General features: G+C 49.9%; 1 protein-coding gene across 10 annotated transcripts; it reads right to left on the reverse strand.

Annotated features, from left to right (window-relative positions):
* Nucleotides 1–2626: 2626 nt before the first annotated feature.
* TRUB2 (TruB pseudouridine synthase family member 2) lies at nucleotides 2627–26835 on the reverse strand. 10 transcript variants are annotated; one of them, XM_070251527.1, is made up of 9 exons: nucleotides 26504–26835; nucleotides 25990–26121; nucleotides 23896–24120; nucleotides 22718–22779; nucleotides 21489–21570; nucleotides 19809–19881; nucleotides 19109–19245; nucleotides 6192–6267; nucleotides 2627–5872 (listed from the first exon to the last, which is right to left on the reverse strand). In XM_070251527.1, exons 1-8 carry the CDS (start codon nucleotides 26610–26612, stop codon nucleotides 6224–6226), a joined length of 864 nt encoding a protein of 287 aa, XP_070107628.1. In that variant the 5' UTR covers nucleotides 26613–26835; the 3' UTR covers nucleotides 2627–5872; nucleotides 6192–6223. The 10 variants fall into 10 exon arrangements, with proteins under 10 accessions (XP_070107628.1, XP_070107629.1, XP_070107627.1 ...); XM_070251528.1 differs by lacking the exon at nucleotides 2627–5872 and adding an exon at nucleotides 5922–6085; XM_070251526.1 differs by lacking the exon at nucleotides 2627–5872 and adding an exon at nucleotides 5922–6110.
* Between the last annotated feature and the right edge of the window lie 113 nt (nucleotides 26836–26948).

The following is a 26948-nucleotide window of genomic DNA, read 5'->3' on the forward strand; positions in this document are numbered from 1 at the left end:
TCTTTTTCTTTGCTGAGGGAGATTCTCTCTAAGCTAACATCTGCTACCAATCCTCCTCTTTTTTTTTTCCTTGAGGAAAATTAGCCCTGAGCTAACATCTGTGCCAGTCTTCCTCCACTTTGTACGTGGGACACTGCCACCACATGGCTGGCGAGTGGAGTATATCCACACCTGGGATCCACACCTGCGAACCCAGGCTACCTAAACGGAGCATGCAGAACTTTAACAACTTGGCCACAGGGCCAGGCCCCATATGAGCGATCTTGGTGTGAATCTGTACACTGATTGCTTCTCCTCTGTAGTCCCCTAATCTTACCTGGGGGAGAGAGAGCCTGCCTTGGATTATGACAAGCTTACATGTGCCAGGCACTGTGCTAAGTGCCTTACATCCATGATCTCTAATGCTTAAATCCATCCTATGAGGAATTAGTATTGCTATCCCCATTTTACAGATGAGGAAATTGAGGCTCAGAGAGGCAAAGTGATTTGCCCAAGGTCACACTGCCAGTAAGTGGCCAAGCAGGGATTTGAGCCCTAACTCTGAAGCTTACGGTTTGCAATCCTGCCTTTCTGGGTTGGGGCACAAATGGATAACAGCTAAGAGCAACATTGGGAGGAATTCTTCCCTTGTAAATCAATCGACAGGATGAGAGTTCCAGCCCCCACTTATAATCTGCCAAGCAAGGGTGAGCAGTTGTCATTTCTTCATTGTGTGTTGGTTATCATGAACCTTCATTGGCAGAAGTGAAACTGGAGGTTACAGCTGCTCAGTGCAATCCAGATGGCAGGATTTCACACCAACTTGCTAAGCGTTCTGAGTATCCTAGCTGCCCCTCTGGCCCTGGCCTGGCTGGATATTCTCATAAGATTTCAGATGTGATAGCAGTGATGCGGACATGCTGTCACAAGGTGAAGTCAGTATAGCTTCTAAAAACCAGCCATGCAAATCAGGTGGGGGTCTGAGTTCCAGCTCTGCCCACTTACAAGCTGTGTGACCATGGGCAACTGACTTGGCCTCTGTAAATGGAAATAATAATGGTTCTCTATGCCTTGGGGCAGTTAGCATTACCTGTCTCAACGAGCCACCCCAAAATCCCCATGGCTGAACACGATAAAGGTTTCTTTGTCTCACAAAGTCTGATGAGGGTCTGGCAGCCCTCCTATGTTTCAGAGCCTCACCGCTGGAAGCCACAGCAAGAAAAAAGACACATCAGCTCTAAACTCACTCCCCCCAAATCAGCAGACGTTGCTTGTGCTCACAGACAATTATCCAGAACTAGTCATGCGGCACAAACTGACGGAGGGAGACTAGGAAAGGAGGGTGAGCCCATGGCTATTGGATGGGGACTAGCTGCCACCTGGGTCGTGAGCATCGAGCCCCAGAGGGGGCTTCAGGGATTGGGTGAGCAACCGCACAGGCCTCGACGCCTAGAAACGAGTTGAGCTCCCCTTGAGCCCTCGACAGCAAGCCGTCCTCCTCAGTGAATGGCACGACCTGCTCTTGTCCTGGCTCCCACGGCAGACTTGTTTGCCCTTCTAGATTCACCATGATAGCCTGCCTGCATTCTCATTTGGGGCTTTCCTTGCCATTTCTTAAACTTTCACATTATGATAGCGATAGATTTTCACAACTACCTTATGAGATAGGTTCTGTTATTGTCCTCATTCTGCAGATAAGGAAATAGGGGCTCCGAGAGTAGAAGCAGCTTGTCAAAGTCACACAGTGGCAGAGACAGGACAAGAGCCCAGGCCTGTCTGGCTCCTAATCCCAGCTCCTAACCTGGACCCCACACCACAAGGCCTTGCTCTAGACTCTTACCAGACTGGGTACCCTCTGAGGACAAGACTCAGATTCATCTTGAACGATGCCCTGCCCACCTGCACCTCACACATACGCACTGTTTGCCTGACTGACATGGCTCTGAGCCTGTTTCCTTAGGGCGTGGGTGAGAGCTAGCGACCTGACTAGAGATGGACCCAGGTCTGGAAGGGCCTCCTGAGATTCTCACACTTCTTAGGTCCCGCTCCTGTCACCTCACTGGCCCACTCCCCTCTCACCTTCCTGTGCCACGTCGTATTACAGTGGAGGAGGAAGAAGAGAGGTGAGCGGCCAGGCTCAGAGAGGTGGGAACCCCAGGAGAAGCAACCCCCTTCTATGGGTTTCCCCACCTCACCCCATTTTCTCCACATGGACCGTTGGCTTGTCTTCCTCTGTCCACACAAAAAGTCCCTCAGTGCCAGGAGCCGAGGAGCTGCGGGCTCTGGGTCTGTGCCACACAGTGCTCACCTGCCAGCATGAAGTCGGGGCACTAAGAAGTAAAGACAATGCAGTCTGACAAAAGGCTGTCGTGGGGTCATAGGAGCACATTTTGAGTGGCACCTAGCCCAGCTGGGACACTGAGGAAACTTCCGGAGAGAAGAGACATCGACGCCTGTGCAGTAGAAGGAGTCAGCCAGACAAGAATGTGGGAGAGTTTTCCGGGAGTGGAAACAGCATTTGCAAAAGGCCCAGGGGGAGAGAACTAAGTGGGCCCGGGACCCTCAGGGACTCCACCTGGTTGGAGAGTGGTTAGGAATCGAACCTCTGCCAGACACAATTGTAACCCAACTCTGCATTTAGAGCCAATCTTTTTTAGGGGGAAGATGGGTACAGTTTTTATTTCCTACAACTCACATTTTGTGATTTAAAAAATCCAATAAAGTCATTTAAAGCAGACATGCAGGAAAAATAACAAAGGGAATGCACCCAAATAATAATAATTGCTTATTTAAGATGGTAGAATGCTTGGTGGTTTTTTCTTCCCGCATGTTTCTCTGCAGCATGCAATGTGGTTACACTGTTGGCAGCACAGCAGTTGTGGGACCCACACCGCCAACACAGCTCCTCTTCACTCGCTTACTTCTCAGTCTTGCTGGTCAATCCTAACCTTCCTGTAACTAATCCTTTCTTTCTTTTATTTTCTTTATTTCTCCCATCCCCTTTCTGGTATCTAATTTCAAATTTTATGGCAAGATATCTTCCCCTCTTCCCTTAACTCTCTGCTAGTTATTTTGCTTACCTCCAACCTTATCCTCCACCCTAATACCAAGTGTTACTACAAAGCAAGGGCCCTTCTCACTCGCTCCCTAGAACCCTCGCCTCTTTACAAATTACAGGTAATCTAGAGTCCCAAGACCTCTTGTGACTATGTACTTGTTTTCTGGCAGTCACCCCAAGTTGCCTTTCTTCTGGAAGGCAACAAATGGCACTAGGGTGGCATTCCATGTTCTCCAGTTGAGAACAAACACACTGTCTGTCTCCAGAGACTTTTGCATTGGGGGCCAATTTTAAGGCACCCCTGGAGGACTCTTGGAAGGAAAGAAAGCGTCATCTGGATCGTTTCCCACTTATGGGAGGTGAACTCTCCCAGGTGTTATGGCAGGTGGAGGCCTCGTGGGGGCAGTATCCACTCAGAGATGTGCCCAACGGCCAGGGAAGCACTCCTGGGAGGGCCTTGCTGGGAAGGTCCGGGTCTGCCAAACCACTGGCCACAGACTAGATCCTCCGAGTGCCCCACGTAGAAAAGGGGGTTCTCTCTCTGGCAGCACCCCTCGCAGGAGTCTGAAGGGACTCCCCAGCCATGGGCAGTAAGGAGCCAGCTGGTTGTGAGATGTGGATAGTGATGTGTGCCATTTCTCAGGGTGTACCCTACGGTGCTGGAAAATTGGCAGCCAAGGGTAGCTCTGACTCTGTGAGTGCTCGAACAGTTTGTTTGATGGTATCCAGTATAAACCTTACTGAAAAATATTTATCATCCAGCACCTAAGGGAATTCAAAACACTAACATGTATAGCCGGTATTCTCATCCCTGTGGACCAAAAGGGATCATTTCTGGGCAGCCTGACCTCATGGAGGCAGTGTCACCAAATATCATGCCACTTTAGCTTTGCTCCAAAGAAGGAGACACTTTGAGGAGGGAGAGAAGGGAGGAAATCCAGGCCAGAGGATCCCAGCCCTGGTGCCTGGAGGCATTGTGATGAAAGCTCCCATTAGTGTCAGGTGGGCAGGGACTGCGAATGAGGTGAAAGGTGACAATCACACTCAAACCAGTCACCAGCAAAGGTTCCCCCAGAGAAGGGGTTGATGGTAATGATAACTAATATTTACAAAACTCTGTGACTCAGGCAGGGAGAGGAGCCACTTCCTGTGCAAAGCTCATCAGCACCTCCCAGCCACAGAGTGTGGGTAGGTGGGCTGTCCCCATTCCCAACTGAAGCTCAGAGGGGTGGAGTGACTTGCTCAAGGTCACAGGTCCAATAAGTGGCTGAACTGTCTGGCGCCAGAGCCTGCTGATGGTGTGCTGTCCAGCCTCCCTAGTGGAGGCTCAGCCTCTCTTGAGTCTCTCACCCAAGGTCATACATTAATAAAAGAAGTCAGAACTTGAGCCCAGAACTCTCTGAGCCCTTAAGCTGTGCTTCTTCTAAGTTGTATCTGCCCAAGGCCCTGCCCAGCAGCCAGGCCAGTGGCCAGAAATGAACAGCCTCGGCCCTGGCCCCTCTCCTAATTCCTCTGAGTAGGAGGATTTGCTCCCTTTCCAGTGAGTCTCTCATTCCCAACATCAGGAACTCTGAACAGGAACAGATCCTCTCCTGACCTTTAGCCTCTCGTGTTCATCCCAGAATCCCCAGGAATCTCAGCTGCAATAATAGTCATAGCAACTAACCCTTGGAGCACATGCCCCATGCCCGGCCCCGAGCCAGCGCTCAGCATGACTACTGCGTATATTCCTAATGGCAGCCCTTAGAGGTACCTAGTTATCCCCACTTTCCAGATGAGGCAAATGAAGCTCACTTCCCAAGGAGACACAGCCAAGTAGCAGACTCTGATGCTGAAGGCTCCAATCACATGCTCTTTAAAGACCAGGTAATAATTCAAACCTCTGAGTATCCCAATCATCTGAGAAGCCTTCTGAAAATAAAGATTTGCATCCCTAACCTCTCCCTAGGGATTCTGGTTTTGCAGGTCTAGGGCAGGCCGGTATTTTTTATCAAGCTCCCCACATAGTCTTGCTATCTGGCCATGGTGACGAAATTGCTTCTAACCACCAGTAATAACAGCCGATCAAATTCTGCCTCCAAACCAGTCATCTTCAAACTCTTCTACAGAGCCACCAGACCCTAAGAGCCAGCTCTAGGTGGAACCCAGGTGGGGTTTTATCCCAGAACCCTCTTATAGGCCAGGGGATTTGTTAGCTCCGTTCCTGGGCTGGAGCCAACCTGCTGCCCCACCCTCCACCCTGGCACCAGCAGACCTGCCCAGCTGGTTTGCCGGAGGGGCTCAGCCTCTTTTGCCATCTTAGGGCTCTTCTTGCTTCTGATTTATTAGGGCTTCAGGAAGTACCTGTAGGGGTTGTGGGCAAGGATCATGTGGAGAAAAGGGCTGGGCAGGGGGCCACTTTGACCACAGGCTGCTTTGCACACCACAGGGGGCTGGAAGGGCCCAGGGCAGCCCCATCACTCCACCAGTCACCTCCCAGCCGCCCACCTGATGCTTGTCTCTCTTAGTCAGCTTGTACCACCCTCAGCAGCATCCTGATCTCACTGAGACAGGAGCGTCTTTGGTGTGACTAACGTGGATCCCTCTTATAATCTAGCCTGGCTCCGGATGAGTCCCATGCCTCCTGCTAAGGTGCTCGAAGGAGGGGCTTCGTCAGGGACTGACAGGATGTTGCAGAGGAACTCAAGGTGTTGATACTATGGTGGTGGATATGGTTTCTTGTTTGTTTTATATTCTATGGCCAAACGCCAAGCTCAGCAGGCGTGCATTGTATAGACAGGTGCAGGAGGCTGGGCTGGTGGCTTGACTGACCTCACCAGATCCAGGTTTCCTCATCTATAAAGTAAGAAACACAAAACCAGCTGTGGCCACTTCACAAGTCATCATAGGTATAAAGGCTGGTTTAATGATCGTAAAAATTATAGGCAAATGTAGCTTACCATTATGATGACACATTTGTGTCCTAATATGTTTCTGTCCCTCAGGGAATGCAAGGTCCTTATAGCTTCACATGGGACCTCAGAGCCAACATTCTTGGTGCAATAGGGTCTGGGGATGGCAGGGGAAAGGAGGGCTGGGAAGGAGTAAGAGAGGGGGCACTTAGGAGAGGGGAAAGGGCAGTGGGCTGGGGAGTGTAAGAAGAGAAAACTCTTACCTTGAAAGCTGCGGATGTCTGGGCCTTGATACTCATTCATTCGTTCCATGCAACAAGTATTTCTTCAGGCACTGATCTAAATTCCAGGGATATCACAGTAAGGAAGACAGACAAACATCCCTGCCCTCTTGTGGGGCTTACATTCTAAGGTAGGAGAAGCAGACAATAAAGCAAATAAAAAATAAATCTTTTTTTTTTTTTTTTTTTGAGGAAGATTAGCCCTGAGCTAACGTCTGCTGCCAGCCCTCCTCTTTTTGCTGAGGAAGACTGGGCCTGAGCTAACATCCGTGCCCATCTTCCTCTACTTTATATGTGGGACGCCTACCACAGCATAGCTTTTGCCAAGCGGTGTCATGTCCGCACCCAGGATCCAAACAGGCAAACCCTGGGCCGCTGAAGCGGAACGTGCGCACTTAACTGCTGAGACACTGGGCCGGCCCCTAAATCATTCTTAAGATGGTGATAAGTGTTGAGGAGAAAAATAAATCAGAGAAAAGGTATGAAACCTGAACCTTATAAAATTTGAGCCTCCCCTCTCCCTGATACATATGGAATGAATTCACTTTTAGGTCCTGGGCCCAGGAAGGGCCCACTCTGGGGCAGTATTAAATTGATGGGAAGGTGTCCGAGGACTGGAGACCTGCAGGAGGGGAGGGAGGCTGTGGATATCTGGGGGGAACAGCAAGAGAAGGCCCTGAGGCAGGAGGGTTTGAGAACAGTGTAGAAGCCGGTGTGGACTCAGCAGGGCAATGTAAGGGGAGAGGAAAGAGAGGAAACGGGAGCGAGCGGATTGTGAGGGCCTTTCAAGCCGTTGTAAAGACTTCTTTGGCTTCTGTTCTAGGTGAGATAGGAATGAAACCGGCAGAGTGTTAGCCATTGATGATGAAGTAGCTAGGAACTAAAGTTTTTTTCCTTTTTGCAATTACTGATTATGGCTTTTAGCTGTTTAACCCGCCCATTGTTAACTGTGCTGTTTAGGCAATATGCTGTCTGACTCCCACTAGGTTCCTACAGATAACATCTCCCTGGAGCCTGGGTCACCATGGAAATGGGCATGTGAGCTGTATTCCAGGAATTAGAACCCCTTGTCCACTTCAGGCCAGTTGAGACCACCAACCCATCAACTGGGCTCATGCAGATGTCCAATAGGCGACCTTTTGACGTCAAGAGGCTAAAAACTCCCCCCTCAGATCATGCTAACGCCACCTTGTGAACATGTGTCCCATGAAGAGGCGTGGAGTCTGACTCTGCTTGCACAGATCATCAATTACCTCACCTCTCCTCACCTCCAATCACCTCTCTCCACATTTCAGACCACCTTGCCCCCTATCCCATAAATACCCCTGAGTCCCTCTTCTCGGGGAAGCGAATTTGAGGCTCATGTTCTTGCTTCCTTGAGTGGCTGCCTTGTGAGTAAACTCGCTCTCTGCTGCAATCTCGTTGTCTTGGGGTTTGGCTTTCTGGGTGGCTTTCTGGGCAAAAACGAACCTGGTTCAGTAACAGGAAGGCCTTTGAGCAGAGAAATAACAAGATCTCACTTGCATCTTCACATAATTCCTTTGTCCACCAGAGGGAAGGAGTACAAGGGTAGATACAAGTGAATGGTGAGAAGCGGTCAGATTCTGGAAACAACAGTATTTTGAAGGTAGAGCCGGTAGGATTTGCTGATGGATTAAATGTGGGTGTGAGGAAAAGGAGGTCTGCCAGGATTTTAGCCTGAGTGACTAGAAAGGTGGAGTTGTGATTTCCTGGAGAGAGGAAGTCTATGGGAGGAACAGGGCACAGGCGGAGAAAGGAGTTAGGGTTGAGATCTGTGAGGGTCGAGATGCCAACTCAGCATGGAAGTGCAAAGGGTCAGTGACAGATATTTGGGCATGGAGTTCATGGGAAGGGTCGGGTGAGAGATATAAATGTGGGACTGGCAGTGAAATGTACTGATGGTATTGACAGCCATGAGATTCCCAACTGACATCAGCAAGGAGCGAGCGTAGGCTGAGAGAAGAGCCCAATGGAGCCTGTGGGCACAGAGAGGGGGAGGAGAGGGACCCAGCAAAGGAGGCTGAGAAGGACCAGAGAAGGAGGAGGAGACCCAGTGGAAGGCTCCTGAAGACTGTTCCAGGAGGCGGCAGTGACCAGCTGTGTCAGACGCTGCTGACAAGGAGCCGCTGGATTCAACAAGGAGGAAGTTGTTCTTGGCCTTAGCAAGAGCAGTTTCTGGAGAGCAGTGGACAGTTCCAGGGAGCATGTGACGAGAAGAATTAGGGGACAGCGACTGGAGACAACGTTTTAAGAGGAGTTTTCCTCTTAAAGAGGGCAGAGAAGGGGCCAGCCCCATGGCCAAGTGGTTAAGTTCATGTGCTCTGCTTGGGCAGGCCAGGGTTTCACCAGTTTGGATCCTGGGTGTGGAACTAGCACCATTCATCAGGCCATGCTGATGTGGTGTCCCACACGCCACAGCCAGAAGGACCCACAACTGAAATATACAACTATGTACTGGAGGCCTTTGGGAAGAAGAAGAAAAAAATAAATTAAAAAAATAAAAATAAATAAAGATCGGTACAATCGCAACAAAAAGAATAAAATACCTCGGGGTGAATTTAACTAAGGAAGTGAAAGACCTATACAATGAAAATTACAAGGCTTTTCTGAAAGAAATGGATGATGACATAAAGAGATGGAAAGACATTCCATGCACATGGATTGGAAGAATAAACATATTTAAAATGTCCGTTCTACCTAAAGCAATCTACAGATTCAACGCCATCCCAATCAGAATTCCAATGACATTCTTTACAGAATTAGAACAAAGAATCCTAAAATTCATATGGGGCAACAAAAGACCCTGAACTGCTAAAGCAATCCTGAGAAAAAAGAACAAAGCTGGAGGCATCACAATCCATGACTTCAAAACATACTACAAAGCTACAGTAATCAAAACAGCATGGTACTTGTACAAAAACAGGTGCACAGGTCAATGGAACAGAATTGAAAGCCCAGAAATAAAACCACACATCTATGGACAGCTAATCTTCAACAAAGGAGCTGAGGGCATACAATGGAGAAAAGAAAGTCTTTTCAACAAATGGTGCTGGGAAAACTGGACAGCCACATGTAAAAGAATGAAAATTGACCATTCTTTTTCACGATTCACCAAAATAAACTCAAAATGGATCAAAGACTTAAAGCTGAGACCTGAAACCATAAGGCTTCTAGAAGAAAATGCAGGCAGTACACTCTTTGACATCAGTATTAAAAGCATCTTTTCGGACACCATGTCTTCTCAGACAAGGGAAACAATAGACAGAATAAACAAATGGGACTTCATCAGACTAAAGAGCTTCTTCAAGGCAAGGGAAAACATGATTGAAACAAAAAAACAACCCACTAACTGGGAAAACAAATTTGCAAGTAATACATCTGACAAAGGCTTAATATCCATAATATATAAAGAACTCACACAACTCAACAACAAAAAAATTAAACAACCCGATCAAAAAATGGGCAGGAGACATGAACAGATATTTCTCTAAAGAAGATATATGGATGGCCAACAGGCACATGAAAAGATGTTCATCATCACTGATCATCAGGGAAATGCAAATCAAAACTACACTAAGATATCACCTTACACCCATTAGAATGACAAAAATAACCAAAACAAATAGTAACAAATGTTGGAGAGGTTGTGGAGAAAAAGGAACCCTCATACACTGTTGGTGGGAATGCAAACTGGTGCAGCCACTGTGGAAAACAGTATGGAGATTCCTCAAAAAATTAAAAATAGAACTACCATATGATCCAGGTATCCCGCTACTGGGTATCTATCCTAAGAACTTGAAATCAGCAATTCCAAATGTCCCATGCACCCCAATGTCCGTTGCAGCATTATTTACAATAGCCAAGATGTGGAAGCAACCTAAGTGCCCATCAACTGATGATTGGATAAAGAAGATGTGGTATACATACACAATGGAATACTAGTCAGCCATAAAAAAGAACAAAACCGTCCCATTTGCAACAACATGGATGGACCTTGAGGGAATTATGTTAAGTGAAATAAGCCAGGTAGAGAAGGACAATCTCTCTATGACTCCACTCATATGAGGAATTTAAACATGGGGACAAAGAGAACAGATTAGTGGCTACCAGGGGAAAGGGGGGTAGGGGGTGCACACAAAGGGTGAAGGGGTGCACCTACAACACAACTGACAGACAATAATGTACAACTGAAATTTCACAAGATTGTAAAGAAAGATTGACAACAGACGTTAGCTCAAATGCCAATCTTTAAAAAAAAACTGACTGCTGGGACCAGCCCAGTGGCGCAGCGGTTAAGTGCACATGTTCTGCTTCAGCATCAGTTCAGATCCCGGGTGCAGACTTGGCACCATTTGGCAAAAGCCATGCTGTGGTAGGCATCCCACGTACAAAAGAGAGGAAGATGGGCATGGATGTTAGCTCAGGCCCAGTCTTCCTCAGCCAAAAGAGGAAGATTTGCAGTAGTTAGCTCAGGGCTAATCTTCCTCAAAAAAAAAAAAAAAAAACTGCTGAGAAGTCCTTCAACTAGTGAAAGAATAAGCAAGCTGTGGTATATCCAGACGGTGGAATGCTACACAGCAACAAAAAGGAGTGAACTACTGATATATCTGGATGAATCTCAGATACATGATGCTGAAGGAAGCCAGTCTCCAAAGTTTATATACTGTCTGGTTCCAACCATCTGACATTCTGGGAAAGTCAAAATTATAACAGAAAACAGACCAGGAGTTGCCAGGGGCTGGAGTGAGGGGATCGACTGCAAAAGAGCAGCACGAGGGCTGTTTGGGGGTGATGGGCCTATGTGTACCCTGATTGTGGTAGTGCTCAGCTAAACTGCATGCACTTGTCCAGAACTGAGCACCAAAAACAGTGAACTTGGAAATTGCATTTTAAAAAAGAGACTAGAGATCGCTACTTAAAAAAAGTAGTGTCCGCTGTCATTCTTTGACATCTACCACCACTACTTGGGAGGGGTGGGTTTATCCTTTGAAGTTAATGATGTTCAGGCTTCATTCTTTTTCTTAGAGGGCCCCCAAAATTGCACAAGCCTCAGGCCCCAAGAAACCTGGGTCCACCCTAGGCCGGAACCCCCACGGTTTCTTGTCTCTGGGCCCCACAGGAGCATCCGGCCCTGCCCGGTTCTCCATCCTCAGCCTTCTTCCCTTTGCCTCAGTGCCTGGCATCTGTGTTCCTCTGTCTACAAAGCTCTGCCCCTGGACGTCTGCATGGGCGGCTCCTGTGGTGTCCAGGTACCAGTTTATATGTCACCACCTCAGAAAGGCTCTCCCGGGCGCCAGTCTCCTCTCCACTCACCCTGCTGGGTTCCTTCCAAGTGCTCATTTCTCTTGTTGTCTTGCCTCTCCTCCTACCCTGTAAGCTCCGTGAGACTAAAGACCTTGTCTGTCCTTCGACACAAGTCCTCAGTGCCAGAGCAGTGGCTGGTCTACGGAAGTCCATGATTAATAGTGGAGGAGGGCTGGAATTAGGGAATGATCAAGAGGGTGTCATCTTAATCCCCATTTGACAGAGAGGTGGACTGGTCTCACAGAGGTCAAGTCATCCAGTCCAACTCAGGATTCACATCTAGGCCCTTGGGCTACAAAAGCCCAGCCCAGATGCACAGCTGTGGGACTGCACCCCGCCCCCCCTCACAGCACACCCAGGTGCCCATGTCACCCAGGCAGGCGACTGGCAAACGTGGAGGGCTTGTGGTTTTGTTGAAGTTGCTGGTGCTATTCAGAGCACATTTTGTGCACAGAAAGAATTATTTGCACTTTCTTCGGCTTTCAAAACAGAGTCTAGCGACCAGCCCCGTGGCCAAGTGGTTAAGTTCCTGCACTCCACTTCGGCAGCCCTGGGTTTCGCCAGTTCACATCCTGGGCACAGACATGGCACTGCTCATCAGGCCATGCTGAGGCGGCATCCCACATGCCACAACTAGAAGGACCCACAACTAAAAATATATACAAGTGTAGGGGAGGATGACATTTCCTCTACTGGCTCTGGGTCCTTCTGGCTGGAGAATGAATCAAATTCACATGAGACAGAATAACAGGAGAAAATTAAACAAAGCTTTATGACACGTATGCATGGGAGAGGCTCAGGCAACCTGAGCAACTTGCCAAAATTGCTGAAGCCACCACCTGAGATATCATCTTCAGCTAAAGACAAAGGAGGATGTTGGGGTGGGGGGGAGTCACTTACGGGGAGGTTACCAGAGAAGTACAGTAAACAAGAGTAAGATTAGGGGCCGGTCTAGTGGCAGAGCAGTTAAGTTAGAATGTTCTGCATCGGCAGCCCCAGGTCCGCCGGTTCGCGCCCCAGGTGCGGACATGGCACCGCTTGGTAAGCGTCCTACATATAAAGTAGAGGAAGATGGGCACGGATGTTAGCTCAGAGCCAACCTTCCTCAGCAAAAAGAGGAGGATTGGCAGCAGTTACCTCAAGGCTAATCTTCTCAAAGCAAACAAACAAACAAACAAGAGTAAGATTATTATGCAGATTAAGGTCCTTGCCTTCAGCATTGATTAAGAGTTTCTAGAGATAAGTTCATCCCCCTTGTTGTTGGTACAGAGAGGGAGACACCCTTACAGATGGAGATTTCCTTTACAAATGTAAATGTCTCTTACAAAGGGTAAGTAAATTCTCCTTTTCAGAGTTTCTTTCCTGTCTGCCGTTTTTAAAAGTAACCAGCCCAGGTCTGCCTGGTGGCACAGCGGTTAGGCTTACACGTTCCGCTTCCGTGGCCCAGGTTTTGCCAGTTCGCATTCCAGGTTCAGACATGCCACCGCTTGGCAAGCCATGTTGTGGTAGGCGTCCCACATATAAAGTAGAGGAAGATTGGCACAGATGTGAGCTCAGGGCCTGTCTTCCTCAGCAAAAAGAGGAGGATTGGCAGCAGATGTTAGCTCAGGGCTAATCTTCCTCAAAAAAAAAAGAAAGAAAGAAAGAAAAAAGAAAGTATCCAGCCCAAAATAATCTTTATGCCAAAGATGCATATCTTGGCGTAGCCAATTCCAGTCCCCCACACAACTATGTACCGGGGGGCTTTGTGGAGAAAAAGGAAAAAAAAAAATCTTAAAAAAAAAAAGAAATATACATTTGCATGTGCTTCCTATCTAACAGAGCCGCAACTCTTAGATGGAACTGGATTATGCACGTCTCCCTGGCTCCAAGGTCTCAATAGGAAAATCTCGCTGGGGACCACCCAGGCCACAGTTGGGCTGGGCCTCCCTTGGGCCAAGGTCAAGACAGGGAGGCCAAGGTTAAACAGATTCAGAGCAGGGATCTAGAGCAAGACTACCCTGTTCAGATCTGCAGTCCACCCTTGGCCAGCTGTGAGGCCCAGGCAAGTACAAACTCATTGGTGCCTCAGTTTCCACATCTGTAAAATAGGGATTAAATTCCCTAGGAATTTTGGTATGAGGGAGGGATGGTGTAAGAGGGGGTGGTAGGTGGAAGCCTGGAGCTGCCAAACAGGAAGAAGGGGTGACTGCCCTTGGGCAGTGAATGTGGCTTTGCTGCGGGGTCGGTGAGCCGAGGAGTCGAAAGAAAGATTTCTTAGACTCTTAAGATCTGGCAGTAGTGCTCTTTTATTTAGAGAATAGAATAGCATGGGGACAGGACCCATGGGCAGTCAGACATGCTGCTGGCATGGGGAGCTGCTGCTGCCGCTGCTGGCATGGGGACAGGACCCATGGGCAGGCAGAGCTGCTGCTGGCATGTTGCTGCTGCCGCTTCTGCTGCCTCTGCTGCTGCTGCTGCCCCGAGTTGAGGGTTAGGGCTAAATTTAAGGCATAGGTATGTGAGTCATCTCTTTAAGAAGACAAAGGAAAGAACATGAAAAAAAGTTAAAATGGTATCAGTGCAGGTGGGGTCTGGTCATTGGGTGATCCCATGACTTTTAGACAAGAATCAAATCGGATTAAGTAAAGGTCAGAAGCCACCACCCTAAATCAGTTACATGAGATTGCCAGACAGCAACCAACTTAAGTTCTTGCCTTCCCCATTAAGAGTTTCTAGGGACAAGGTCATCTCTCTTCTTCTTCCTGGTACAGAGAGGGAGGCACCTTTTACAGATAGAGATTTACCTTACAAATGTAAATGTGTCCCAACAAGGGCAAGTTCCATTCCCCAGAGCCTCCTTCCCTGTCCCAGTTTATCAAAAGCAATCAGCCCCAAACAATCCCGATGCCAAAGAGACATATCTTGGGGTGGCCAATTTCAGGTCCCTACAAGCTCATCCCCCCTTCCTTCACAAATGCAAATCTCTCTCAAAGAGCAGGCAAATTCCAATCCTCGGAGCTTGCTTCTCATCTGCAGTTTTTTAAAATTAACCAGCCTAAAATCCTCATCAGAGACCACCAACAGATCAACTGGGCGTGCATAGATGTCTAATAGGCGACCTTTCCACATCAAGCAGGTAAAAACTCCTCTCTCAGATCATGCTAACGCCACCATTTTGTGAACATGTATCGTAGGAAGAGCCATGAAGCTCGACTACACTTGTGCAGATCAATTACCTCACCTCTCCTCACCTCCAATCACCTCTCTCCACACTTGAGGCCACCCTGCCCCCATCCCATAAATATCCCTGAGTCCCTATTTTCAGGGAAGCGGATTTGAGACTCACGTTCTCGCTTCCTCACACGGCTGCCTTGTAAGTAAACTGTCTCTCTGCTGCAATCTCGTCTCGCCTTGGTGTTTGGCTCTCCAGGCGGGGGGCAAAAACGGTCCTGGTGTGGCAACAGGCACAGAGTTTCCATGCCCTCTCCACGTGAGTCACCTTCCCAGCACCCAGATGTGTTCACTGACCCAGAGGCTCTCCAAACTCCCACCTTCAGGGTTTTTTTTGTTTTTCTTTTTAGGAAGATTAGCCCTGAGCTAACTACTGCCAATCCTTCTCTTTTCACTGAGAAAGACTGGCCCTGAGCTAACATCCATGCCCATCTTCCTCTACTTTACACGTGGGATGCCTGCCACAGCGTGGCTTGACAAGTGGTGCCATGTCCACACCCGGGATCTGAACCAGTGAACCCTGGGCTGCCGAAGCAGAACGTGTGAACTTGAACCTAACTGCCTGGCCACTGGGCCAGCCCCACCTTTAGGATTTTTATGGAGCTTCCATTAAGTAGGCAGGTGTGGTTCAAAGGGGCTTGTTATGAATAACAAAAGATGCTCACTTTCACCTCATCACTCTGGAGCTATTCCAGGAACTAAGGACAGAATGTTCTAAGAAAAGACATTCGTTTCACCTTTATCACTTGGGAAACGACAAGGGTTTTAGGAGCTCTGGCCAGGAGTTGGCGAGGAAGACCAAACTATACATTTCTTATTACATTACAATATCACAACAGGTGTTCAATTCCTTAAACAAATATTTACCGTGTGCCAGGCCTGGGACTACATTAGTAAATCACCACAAAAGCAGCAATGGTTCCAGTGGAGAGGCAGGATGGTGTAGTGATTAGGGATGCTGACTCTGGACAGCATAGATATGATCCCTGGTTCTGAACTTTTTTTTTTTTTTTTTTTTTGCTGAGGAAGATTTGCCCTGAGCTAACATTGGCTGCCAATCTTCCTCTTTTTGGATGTGAGCCGCCACCACATTATGGTCACCTACAGACAAGTGGTGTAGGTCCACGCCTGGGAACCCAACCCAGGCTGCCAAAGAAATGGAGCACACCAAACTTAACCACTAGGCCACTGGGGCTAGCCCTGAACTCTCTCGCTGGGTGTCCTTGGACATGTTATTTGCCTTCTTCATGCCTCAGTTTCCTCATCTGTAAAATAGGAATAGCCCTGGTGCCTGTTTAAATGAGATCAAGAATGCTAACTGCCCTTAGCCCAGGAACTGGCACAAGGAGAGCTCTCTGTCAAAGGGCTGTCGTAAGAGCCACTTCCATCACATCTTATCCAGAGTACATACTAGCAACACGACTTGCCACCGTTGATGTTGACCTTGATCACCTGGCTGAGATAGTCTGTCCAGGTCCCAACTGATTTTTATGCCAGAGAAACAAGAGGTGATGGAGAGAAGGTCTCTGACTCTACCCGTGGCAACCGTTCTAGGTCACCGTTCAGCAGAGTAGCCACAGCAAGCAGACAGCTCACATGCGCAGAGCAGGTCTTCCAGGACAGGCACTGTGATGACCACCTGACCCTGACTTCATTTGTCCCCTCAACAAGCCCATTAGTGGGGCGAAATTCTTCTTCTCAAGTTCTGGAGGAGGGAGCAGAGCTTTCGAGGCCTCACAGGAAGTCTCACCGGCTCAGCTCTGCTCGGAGCTGCAGGCTGCTCTGGAGTGAAGGTGAGGGAGCCGTGGTGGTGGGGGCCTCCTCTCTCAGGGTGACAGCTGGGACAAGAGACATGCGTGCTTCCCTTCAGTGCCCAACCCGGAGCCCTCCTGCCTCCTTCTAGCCCACGCCTCTACCCACATGGATAGAGGTTAAAAGACAACCAGGTCAAAAAGAACGTCCAGATGGGACCAGGCATCCAAAGCCTGGAGAAATAAAATTAGCAGAAAAAATGGCTAAAAAACTTTTTGATAGTTTTCTTGACGGTATTAGAATAGAGCCTTTTGGCCGTGTAGATGCCGTATTGATTTAACCAGTCCCTTCCTGATGGGTGGTAAGCACACTTCCTATCACTATTACAATGCATCTAGGGACATCTACGTACCTAGAACTTTCTGCAATCTGTGCTAGAAAGAGTCCTGACACTGTACCTGCTGAGTCACAGGGCAGAAGTATTTTAAATTTTGGTACACATTACCAAATTACTCCTGAAAGGGTACATAGTTATATATTCCTACCAACAGGTGCCCATTTTCCCACAACATTGCCAATACTGGTAGTTATCTTTTTATTAATTTTTGAAAGGCAAGGAAAAGTCATCTCATTCTCCTCTGTATGACTTTCATTATTAGCGAGATTGAGCATCACTTCTGCTTTACCAGCCATTTGGATTTCTTTTTATATATACATACACACAATTCATGTCAATGGCCCAATTTTTCGGTCATCTTTTTCTTATTGTTTTATAAGCATTCTTTATACATCATGGATATTAGTTCTCAGTTAAACATATGACAAATATTTTTATCAGTCTATCACTCATTTACCGTCCTTCCCTCCATGCAGAAGTTTCCCCTTTTTAGTTGGGTCAAGTCTGCTGATTTCTTCTCTTATAGCTTCAGAGTTTTATGTCACATGTAGAAAAGCTTCTCCAACTCTCACTTTCTGTAGTCATCAGTTCCGGCTCACGAACAAGTCTTATCTTTATCCACCCACTGCCCCACCAACTGCCTGGCCTTTCAATGCCCTGCACAACTCTCCAGCCCCAAGCCAGAGCTGGGCCCCTTGGAGTCCCAGGGCCGGCCTAGACCAGGGAGCTGCTGGGTGCCCGGCTCCGGCCTCAAGCTCTTCTCCAGCTCTGCTGCCACCCGGGGGGCTGCGGCCTGGATGGCATCCTGGATGCTGTGTAAGTCCCACTGGGTCCTCAGGAGGGCGTCATCGAGTGTGAAGAAGCCGTCACGCGTCCGCCGCACTTGGGAGCAGAGCGCAGTGGTCTTCAGCTCTAGGCCGATTTCATGCACCAGCCTTCGCAGCTGCTTCTGCGTCTCATGCATGCACTGCACCTCTGCCAGGGACACACAGGGACGGACACAGTGGGCAGGAGCACAGCCTCTGGTGCCTGCTCATCTAGATCCACACCCCTCGATACTTCCCGGTTGTGTAATAACTTTAGCAACACCGCTTAGTTCTCTAGGGCTTTGCTATTCAGTCTCGCCCAAGGGCCAGCCATTAAAGTCTGTTAGACAGGCAGACCCTCAGGGCCCTCCCAGACTTGCTAATCAGAATTTGCCTTTTAGGGGCTGGCCCGGTAGTGCAGCGGTTAAGTTTGCACGTTCTGCTTCTCAGCGGCCCAGGGTTCGCCGGTTCGGATCCCGGGTGCGGCCATGGCACCACTTGGCAAAAGCCATGCTGTGGTAGGCCTCTCACGTATAAAGTAGAGGAAGATGGGCACGGATGTTAGCTCAGGGCCAGTCTTCCTCAGCAAAAAGAGGAGGATTGGCAGCAGTTAGCTCAGGGCTAATCTTCCTCAAAAAAAAAAAAAAAAAGTTGCCTTTTAAGAAGAGCTCCAGGTTGGGGGGCTGGCCCGGTGGCACAGTGGTTAAGTTCATGCACTCCGCTTCAGTGGCCTGGGGTTTGTGGGTTCAGATGCTGGGTGTGGACCTACATACCACTCATCAACCCATGCTGTGGCAACGTCCCACATACAAAAAATAGAGGAAGATGGGCACGGATGTTAGCTCAGAGGCAATCATGCTCAAGCAAAAAGAGGAAGATTGGCAAGAGATGTTAGCTCAGGGCCAATCTTCCTCACCAAAAAAAAAAAAAAAAAAAAGACCTCCAGGGGATTTGTGGATAGGTTAAAATTCAAGAAGCGCTGTGCTAAGCCTTGGCTGGCTCATCTGTAAAAACAAGTGGTTGTGAGGAGTCTAAGAGATGATTTATATAAGATGCTTTGCATTGGGAGAGTCTTGGTCAGTGCTCAAGAAAAGGTTAATGTGATCTACAGAAAAGAAAGAAGTGGGGGGTGGCGGGCTGAGCTGGATGGGACTGGGGAGGTGAGAGTGGTGTCTGATGGCCCACAGCTTGAAGCCTGGGTGGCTCTGGAAGTGCACTGCTCAACACAGCCTTTGCTTGTTGAGGTCTGGCTTCAAAGAGCAACTTGGCGGGAGACAGGACAGTGTTTGTGTGATCGGCCAAGGCCAGCCGGCAGAGACTGGGGCTGGCCTATGTGGGTCTCCACAAGGGCAATCCACAGTGACTCCCCAACCCCACCTCCGCTCCGACTTCCCAGGGCGACTCACCCAGGAGGAACTCCGGAGGTGCAAAGTGGAGGCATCGGATGCCGGTTATCAGCATCGGGGACTTGTCTGTGGGCCGGATCAGACCTCTCACGGCCATCTCATAGGCCTCCTGGGTCTGCAGGTCAAGGCTGGAGTACCTGGGGATGGGAAGGGGGCTAGAGTCAGGCAGCTGGTGAGCAGTGGGAGCTGGGCTCACTTTACCCCAGCAATGCCCCACCACGAGACACCTTTCCTGAAGCTCTTCATTCACTTTCCATCTTCCCTGCCCCTCCAGCCACCTGTGCAGCTGCCTTTTTCTGTTCCCTCAATCCCTAAATGCTGGCTCTGTTCTCCTCTGCACACTCTCCCTGGCTTCAACAGTCACAGACGTGCTGTCTCCTCCCAGCCCCCGGGCTCTCTGCCATGATGATACGTGTCCCTGGCTTTCCTCTCCATTAGAGCATATGCTCCCCAGAAGGCCAGCCGGGGTCTCTTGTTCCCTTGGTCTCCCCAGGGGCTGGCCCAAGACCTGGCACACAGAAACACTTCTGCGTGCTGTGGAAGGAACGGGTGGTTCATGTCTGCTCTGGGGCTCTGAAAAGACGATCTGTGGAATCTGTCCCAGAGCGGGTGGAGCCTAGAGGGGGCCCTATGGGCACTTCTTGCTCTTGCAGAAACTCGAGCGCCCCTTCCAGGGAGGTGTGGGTTGGGCCCCACTTACATCACCAGGGCCTTCTGATGGGAACCTTGGATCAGGGCGAGGATCCGGTCCAGCTTCTCTCTGGTCACGTGGTCTGGAAAAGCCAGCAGATGGTCAGCACACAGGTGCTCGCTGGGGATGGGTGACATTAAACTGGCAAACAGCCTTCCCCCAAACCAGCCCCGTCCTTGGAACCTGGAGCAGGTACCAGAGCATCCTCTGGTCTCAGGGTCCACTTGGTGGGTGGAGAGGCCTTTGAGAATCTTATGAAAGCTCTAGGCCCTCTTCTCAGGAAGATACACATGAACTCAAGATTTTGAGGACATTTTCAAGAGGCTCGCAGACTCCAGGTTAAGAACACTTCCTTCTGGAAATGAGGTTCAAAGATGTAATGTGACTTGCCCGATATTCTAAGCCACGTCTCCTGAGCCCTTGTCTGGGATTTTCCATGCCAGGGACCCTGGAAGGGAGGGTGCCATCTGTCCAAATGCAGAAACATTTGGTGGTGATTAGTGGGAATGACTCTGCCTGCTGGTCCTGCCAAGTGACTGTGGGGCAGGTGACAGGCAAGCCTATGGACGCTCACAAACTCTGCTGGGAGGCTGATCCTGCAGTCTAGCTGGGGCAGGCGCCAACTTCCGGCTCCAAAGGCCAGAGTTCTGGGAGCAGATGTGGTGACAGAAGGCTTGCCAGCCTGGAAGAGCCTAGGCCTCTCATCCCTCGGGTCTGGCTTCATTCATGCTATTGTCCTACCTGGAACACACCTGCCACTCCCTCCTCCCCCTTCATTTATGGCCCAGCTCAAATGCTGCCTCCTCCTCAAATGAAGCCCCGCCCCCAGAGCATGTTGCTTCTTTCTCCTGGCTCCTGCCACTCTACACCTGGGTCTCTTTCCCAGCAGTTAACTTTCTTTGGTTTTTACACGACTTCTTAATTGATACATGAATCTTCTTTAAGAAATTTAGATCAGCACCAGCAAAAATCTCCCCCCGCTCCAAATTCTGGCTTCCTCTCTCCCAGAACTGTCAACTTGGCAGTTGTCTTCAGGCATTTTTTGGGTGTTGACACACACCTACATGTGCAAATACACAGTATTCCTCTGCCACCTGCTTTCAATCTTCTCCAGAAGATGTTATGTAGATGCGTAGAGGTGTGTGTCTGCTCTCCCTGCTAGATTGTGAGTTCACCAGCATTAGGGACCCCATCTGATTCACCGTATGTGGCCCCAGTGCTGGCACATAGCTGGTGCTCCAAAATCATCTGTCAAATAAGCAAGTGCATTAGATCCTACGGAGAGTGCGAAGTGAAAAACGAGCCAGCCAGCCACCATCCAGCACCTCAGCACCTCTCACATCCCAGGCCCTATGTGTGACCACAGTCCCTGTTCTCACGGGTGACAGCCTGGTGGGGATACAGATATTAAATAATCACTAATCATCAGTTGATTACTATTCTGAGTCTACTCAGTCCGAGTCTGGGGGCTAAAGCAGGTTCCTTGGGCAGGCGACATTTAAGCCAGGTGAGGAGGCGAGCACAGGGCGTTCCTGGAAGACAGAATGACCCGTCCACAGCCGTCCACAGCCAGCCGGGGCTCGGTGTGTCTGAGAGTAACTGAGAGGGAGCCCACGTGGAGGTGAAGAATCAGAGAACGCAGATGCGGAGGCAGCCGGAGCAGCCCCTTCCACTGCCCTAGGCTCTCACCATATGTTGTCTTCTCCACCAGCCGCCCGTCCTCACAGAAGTCATCTGTGGCTTTGCCCAGGAGGCCGCGCACCGTGTAATCCTGCGAAGACAGGGAGGGCAAGGGATGCTCAGCATCTCCGCTCTAGGCTTCAGTGCTGAGGAGGGAGGCGTGGCTCGGCAGCTCCTGCCCCAGAGGTGCTAGACTGGGGCCAGGGGGTGGGGGCCCTCAGGTCTTCCTCAGGAAGCTCAGGCGCTCAGCCCCTACCCAGCTGCCCCACTGTCCCCTGGGGAAGGGCACCTTTCCCACAAAGGGCACAGACAACCACCGTGCAACCACCCCAGGCCTCCACATCTCTCCACTCTAGCCAAACCTGACTTCTCGTGCCAGGCCCCTCCTACTATGCCCTGTCGGCTTCTCTCCACCCCTCTAAATACGATCTGTGCAGCTAACTGCTTCTGCCACAAGAGTAATGACGACGATGACAGAGATGACGACAACGGTGACATTTACTGGGCATTTACCATGTGCCAGCGACTGTGCTAAGTTACATGTAGTCACTGATTTAACCTCCAAAGTAACCCTATTGAGGAGGTACTATTATCATTCCCATTTTAGAGATGAGGAAACTGAGGCACACAGATATAAGCAAGCCACCCAAAGACACATAGCTGGCAGAGAGGTACAGGCTGGGTTTTGAATCGAAGCCATTTGGCTCCAGAATTTGTGCTTTTAACCACTAAAAATAAAGGCCCTCTAACATGGCACCTCTGCAAATTCGTGGTGCCAGACTCCACGGCCCCAGCCTAGACAAAGGTTCCCTATGCCTGGAAGGTGATGTCCACTTCTCAGTCTTCAGGAAAGAATGGAGTGGTGTCGTGATCAAGATCTGGTGTTGGACAGATCCAGGTTCAAATCCCAGCTCTGCTCCTTAAAGGCTGTGTGACCCTAGGCAAGTGACATCCCTTCTCTGCACCTCAGTAAAATGGGTTAACCACAGATCCTACTTCACGGTGGAGCTGTGAGGCATCCACGGGGGAGTCCGTACACAGTGCTCAGCTGGGAGCAGCCAGCAGTAACGCCCACGGTCACTACTGCGTTACTACCTCTCCCCTAGCACACGACCATAAAAGGCTGGCTGATGGCCTGGGTGTGCCCCATGGAATCTTCTCAGCTTCAGAACCCTGCCAGTGACCCCCAGAGAAAGGACCAAGGGGAAAGCAGGCTGTCCCCAGCGCCCCATCCGTACCTTGGTGAGGTGAGCGTTGTACATGTCGGTGAGGAGCCTGCGTCCACGTCCCACGCCGAGCACTGAAAGGCACCCAGCCTGATCTCACACCTGGCTCCCCTTCCCATTCCCTTGTGACCCCCCCACCCGCCATCAGAATACTCCCACCTCCAACGCTGCTAAAGCCAGCAAAGGGGAAGGAGAGCTTCTTCCAGAGGGAACAAGCAAGCTCCCGGGAGTATACAGGAAAATGCACGTCTGCGCCCCACCCATATGTACTGACTCTGAGTTGTCATGGGGAGGGGACCTAGGATCCTTAGTAAGCTCCCTAGGGGGTTCTGATGCACTTAAAAGTAAGAGACCACTGGCCCAGACACAGAAACCTACACTCGAATCTGGGGTAGCTCTGAGCGTGTCCTTTAACCTCCTTGGGTCTCAGGCTTTATCCTCATCAGTAAAACAGGGATAAAAATATCTCCTGATTCCTGTGGGGGTTGTGATGATTAAGACAATGCACAGGAAGTGGTCAGCACAAAGGATGGGCCCAACAAACACAGCATTGTGGCCACTCCCAGCCTTTGCCTAGGTCTGTTTCTCCCTCTGGTTAAAAACAAGAATGACCCTCCATTCACTCCTGGAGAAGGGGTATGAGATCACGTCTGCTTGCCTGTGCCCCAGGATGCAGGACAAGGGCATTGGGACTGTCGTGCATGGAGGATATGGCCACCGCCTGACCCTGGGGACACAGATGGCTCATGATTCAGGGTTTTGTGTGTCCAGCTCCAGCAACATCCAGACCCTGGCCAGTGGAGCCAGAGTCATGCACTTGGCTACCCCACACAGGCTATGACAGTTTTCCCTCCCTGGACCAGGGGCATGTGACCAGGATGAGTGACCCTAGCTCCTGGAGCCTTATTGTATTCATCCATAAAATCATACACTGTCTACCCAGTAAGGCAGTTGTGGTGAATCCACGTCACAGGCAGGAATCACTTGATAAAGGCGGGCAATTGCGATTTCCATTCTGTGACTTCTCTGCTCCACCGGTCATCTCCCCAGCTGATCAGACTCGGGGTATCAAGGGAGGAGGGCAGTGTGGGACATGGCTGTTAGGTTACTAGTGGGCTGGGCTCCTAGTAGCTCCTCAATGCTCCCCTGTGCCCATATCACTATACCCCCAGACTCACCACGTCACCTACCAAGCACCCCAGAAGCCTGGGCATCCAGCCGATGTCCTACGCCAACCTTCAGGCTGGTGAATGTCGGTCCACACACTGGGAAGAAACAAACGGGGTCCCTTTCCTCAATGAATGAAGCAGCCCCGAGGATGGGTCTGGGCCATGTGGTGACCTCATTCCAAGGATGTAGCCTCACGGAGCCCAAAGCAGGAGCAGGTTGGACTCTCGGATTCCTCACCATGGAATCTGGAGCCCAGAATCATTTCCTCAGTTCCCTGGACCCAGAGAAAGGGCATCCCAAGATGCCTGTTACTCTGCTATCGCCATTCCCCCAGTGAGAGGCTTCACGTGGACTGGGCATAATTCTGGGAGTCAAGACTGTGGGGTTCTCTATCCAGCTCCCGCAGGACAGTCCTGGCCACTATCCCAGTGAGAAAATGGAGGCTGTGAGCTCCTTAAGGTGGGGCCTGGGTCTGTCTGTTCACAGTTCCACCCCCAGAGTCCATAACTCACCAGGTGCTCAGCAAATAACGTTTGGTTTTTTTTTGAGGAAGATTAGTCACTGCCAATCCTCCTCTTTTCGCTGAGGAAGACTGGCCCTGAGCTCACATCCGTGCCCATCTTCCTCTACTTTATATGTGGGATGCCTACCCCAGCATGGCGTGCCAAGCAGTGCCATGTCCACACTCGGGATCCGAACCGGCGAACCCCGGGCCACAGAAGCGCAATGTGCGCACTTAACCACTGAGCCACCAGGCTGGCCCCAGCAAATAACTATTGCAAGAATGAATGAATCATCAAAATATACTCATTAAATATGTGTAGTTTTTAGTATATCAACTATACCACGATAAAGATGTAAAAAAAAAAAGTGAACGCATAATGAGCCGGAAGCATTTACGTTCCTGTAGATCAAGAGGAAACGAGGGAAAGGGTACGGGGTGGTTAAGAGCCTGCTGAATCCAGGCTATGACACTTAATCTCAGCAATGAGCCTCAGTTTCCTCATTTGTGTAGTGGGAATAAGATCTACCTGGCAGGACTGTGGTGAAGATTCAATGAGATGGCGTTTGGGAAGAACTTAACACAGAATCTAGAGCAACGTCTCCCTCACACACCACACTTGTTACTTGTTATACAGTGGAGTCACTGCATATCACTGTCAAAGGGGTTTTAGAGGTTTCTGGTCAAGCCCCTCAGTCCTCCTACAGCCTCCCCCAAACAGGCCTTAATCACCTCTAGTGACGGGGGGCTCATTATCAAAACTAGTTCCACTGTTACGCAGCTTTGTTGGCTAAAAAGTCGCTGTTTCCCAAGAGCCCAAAACTCCCTCTTTAGGACTTCTACCTGAGGGTCTCAGTTCCTCCCTAGAGTCCCAGGATAGTAAAGGGGTCCACAGGTCAAATCTTCAAGCCTATTTTTTTTTTGGCCCACGAGTTCAAAGGGTTTTTATATTTTTCAATGGTTCAAAAAAAATCCAGAGAATAATATTTTGTGACATATGACAATTATATGAAATCCAAATGTCAGTGTCCCTAAATAAACTTTTACTGGAACACAGCCAGACTCACTGCTTTACATATTGTCTACAGCTGCTTTCACACTACAATGGCAGAAACGAGGCTACAAAACCTAAAACATATACATATATATACATATATATATATATATATATATATTTTTTTTTTTTTTTTGAGGAAGATTAGCCCTGAACTAACATCTGCCGCCAATCCTCCTCTTTTTGCTGAGGAATACCGGTCCTGAGCTAACATCCATGCCTATCTTCCTGTACTTTATATGTGGGATGCCTGCCACAGCATGGCTTGACAAGCAGTGCGAAGGTCCCCACCGAGGATCTGAACTGGCAAATCCCGGCCCCCAAAGCAGAACATGCAAACTTAACCGCTGCGCCACCAGGCTGGCCCCCAAAGCCTAAAATATTTACTATCTGTCCCTTTCCAGGAAAATTTGCCAATCCATGGTCAAATATTTCATCCCCACTGTGGCCCTTCAAGTGTCTGGGACAGAAGGGAGTCTGAGCCCTTACTGGGACACTGACTCTGGGGAGAGATTCTCGGGGAAGCGACACCCAGGCCCCTGCCTGAATGGGCCTTACCCAGCGGATGGTCGGTGAGGGTGGGCACACTGGCGGCTGTGAGGGTCAGCTCCTTCTCTTCGCTGCCTTCCACAGGGCCCAGCAGGAAGCGAACACGCTGTTCAGGGGCAGGAGGCTTCCCAGCATTGAGACCTGAGCACACATACGTAAAAGGACATCTTGTCAATTCTGTCCGAACACCTCGGGGAGGGGGACAGGGAAGTATGGAGATGTGGAAGGCAGACAAATCCCAGGCGTAGCGAACAGAAGAGCAGTACTTAAGAAACAGACTTGGTTTCAAATCCTGACTCTACCACTTATTAACTACTTACGACAAAGTACAATACTGACTCCGTTTACCCATCCGAACACAGGGAAAAGTGAGGAGTAACGGAATGTACACAACAGATGATTAGTAAAGTGCTCTGCCGAGGCGACTAGGTCACGTGACTTTATTTTGTGGGAAGGATCAGAAGCGGAGATGGTATCCCGGGAGAACGGGAGCGGGATCGTGGGTCTCGTTCAAGGCACTCACCCTTCAGAAGCTGCAACTCCACGGTGTCCCGCAGATGCTTCCATTTTAGCCCCGGGGGCTTGTAGGCCGCGAAGAGCCCATGCAGCCGCGCCAGACCACCGGGCCCCATGCTGGAGGCCCACCGCTCGGGCTCGCGGAAAACCCCGCTCCAGCCGGAAGTGCCGTATAGTCCCGCCCCCAAATAGACCTTACAATGGGCGCCGCCATGTTTTGCAGCCGGAAGAGGTTCGCGTTTTATTGTCCTCGGGGAAAACGTGCTGCGGCCAAGAAAGTAGGGCCCGGCGCTGAACCCCTCTCCCTGAGTCCCCCACCCAAAGCTAGCGGGGCTTACCTGCTTTGGGAGTGAGGTGAAAATGGGAAAGTTTTATATCGGTAGAAATAGGTGTAGGCAGGTCGCCTGCTTTCCTTCTCCTACTTAGAATAGGGCGCTTTCCTGTCTGTGCTA

The sequence above is a fragment of the Equus caballus genome, chromosome 25, assembly GCF_041296265.1.
Source record: "Equus caballus isolate H_3958 breed thoroughbred chromosome 25, TB-T2T, whole genome shotgun sequence".
Lineage (NCBI taxonomy): Eukaryota > Metazoa > Chordata > Mammalia > Perissodactyla > Equidae > Equus > Equus caballus.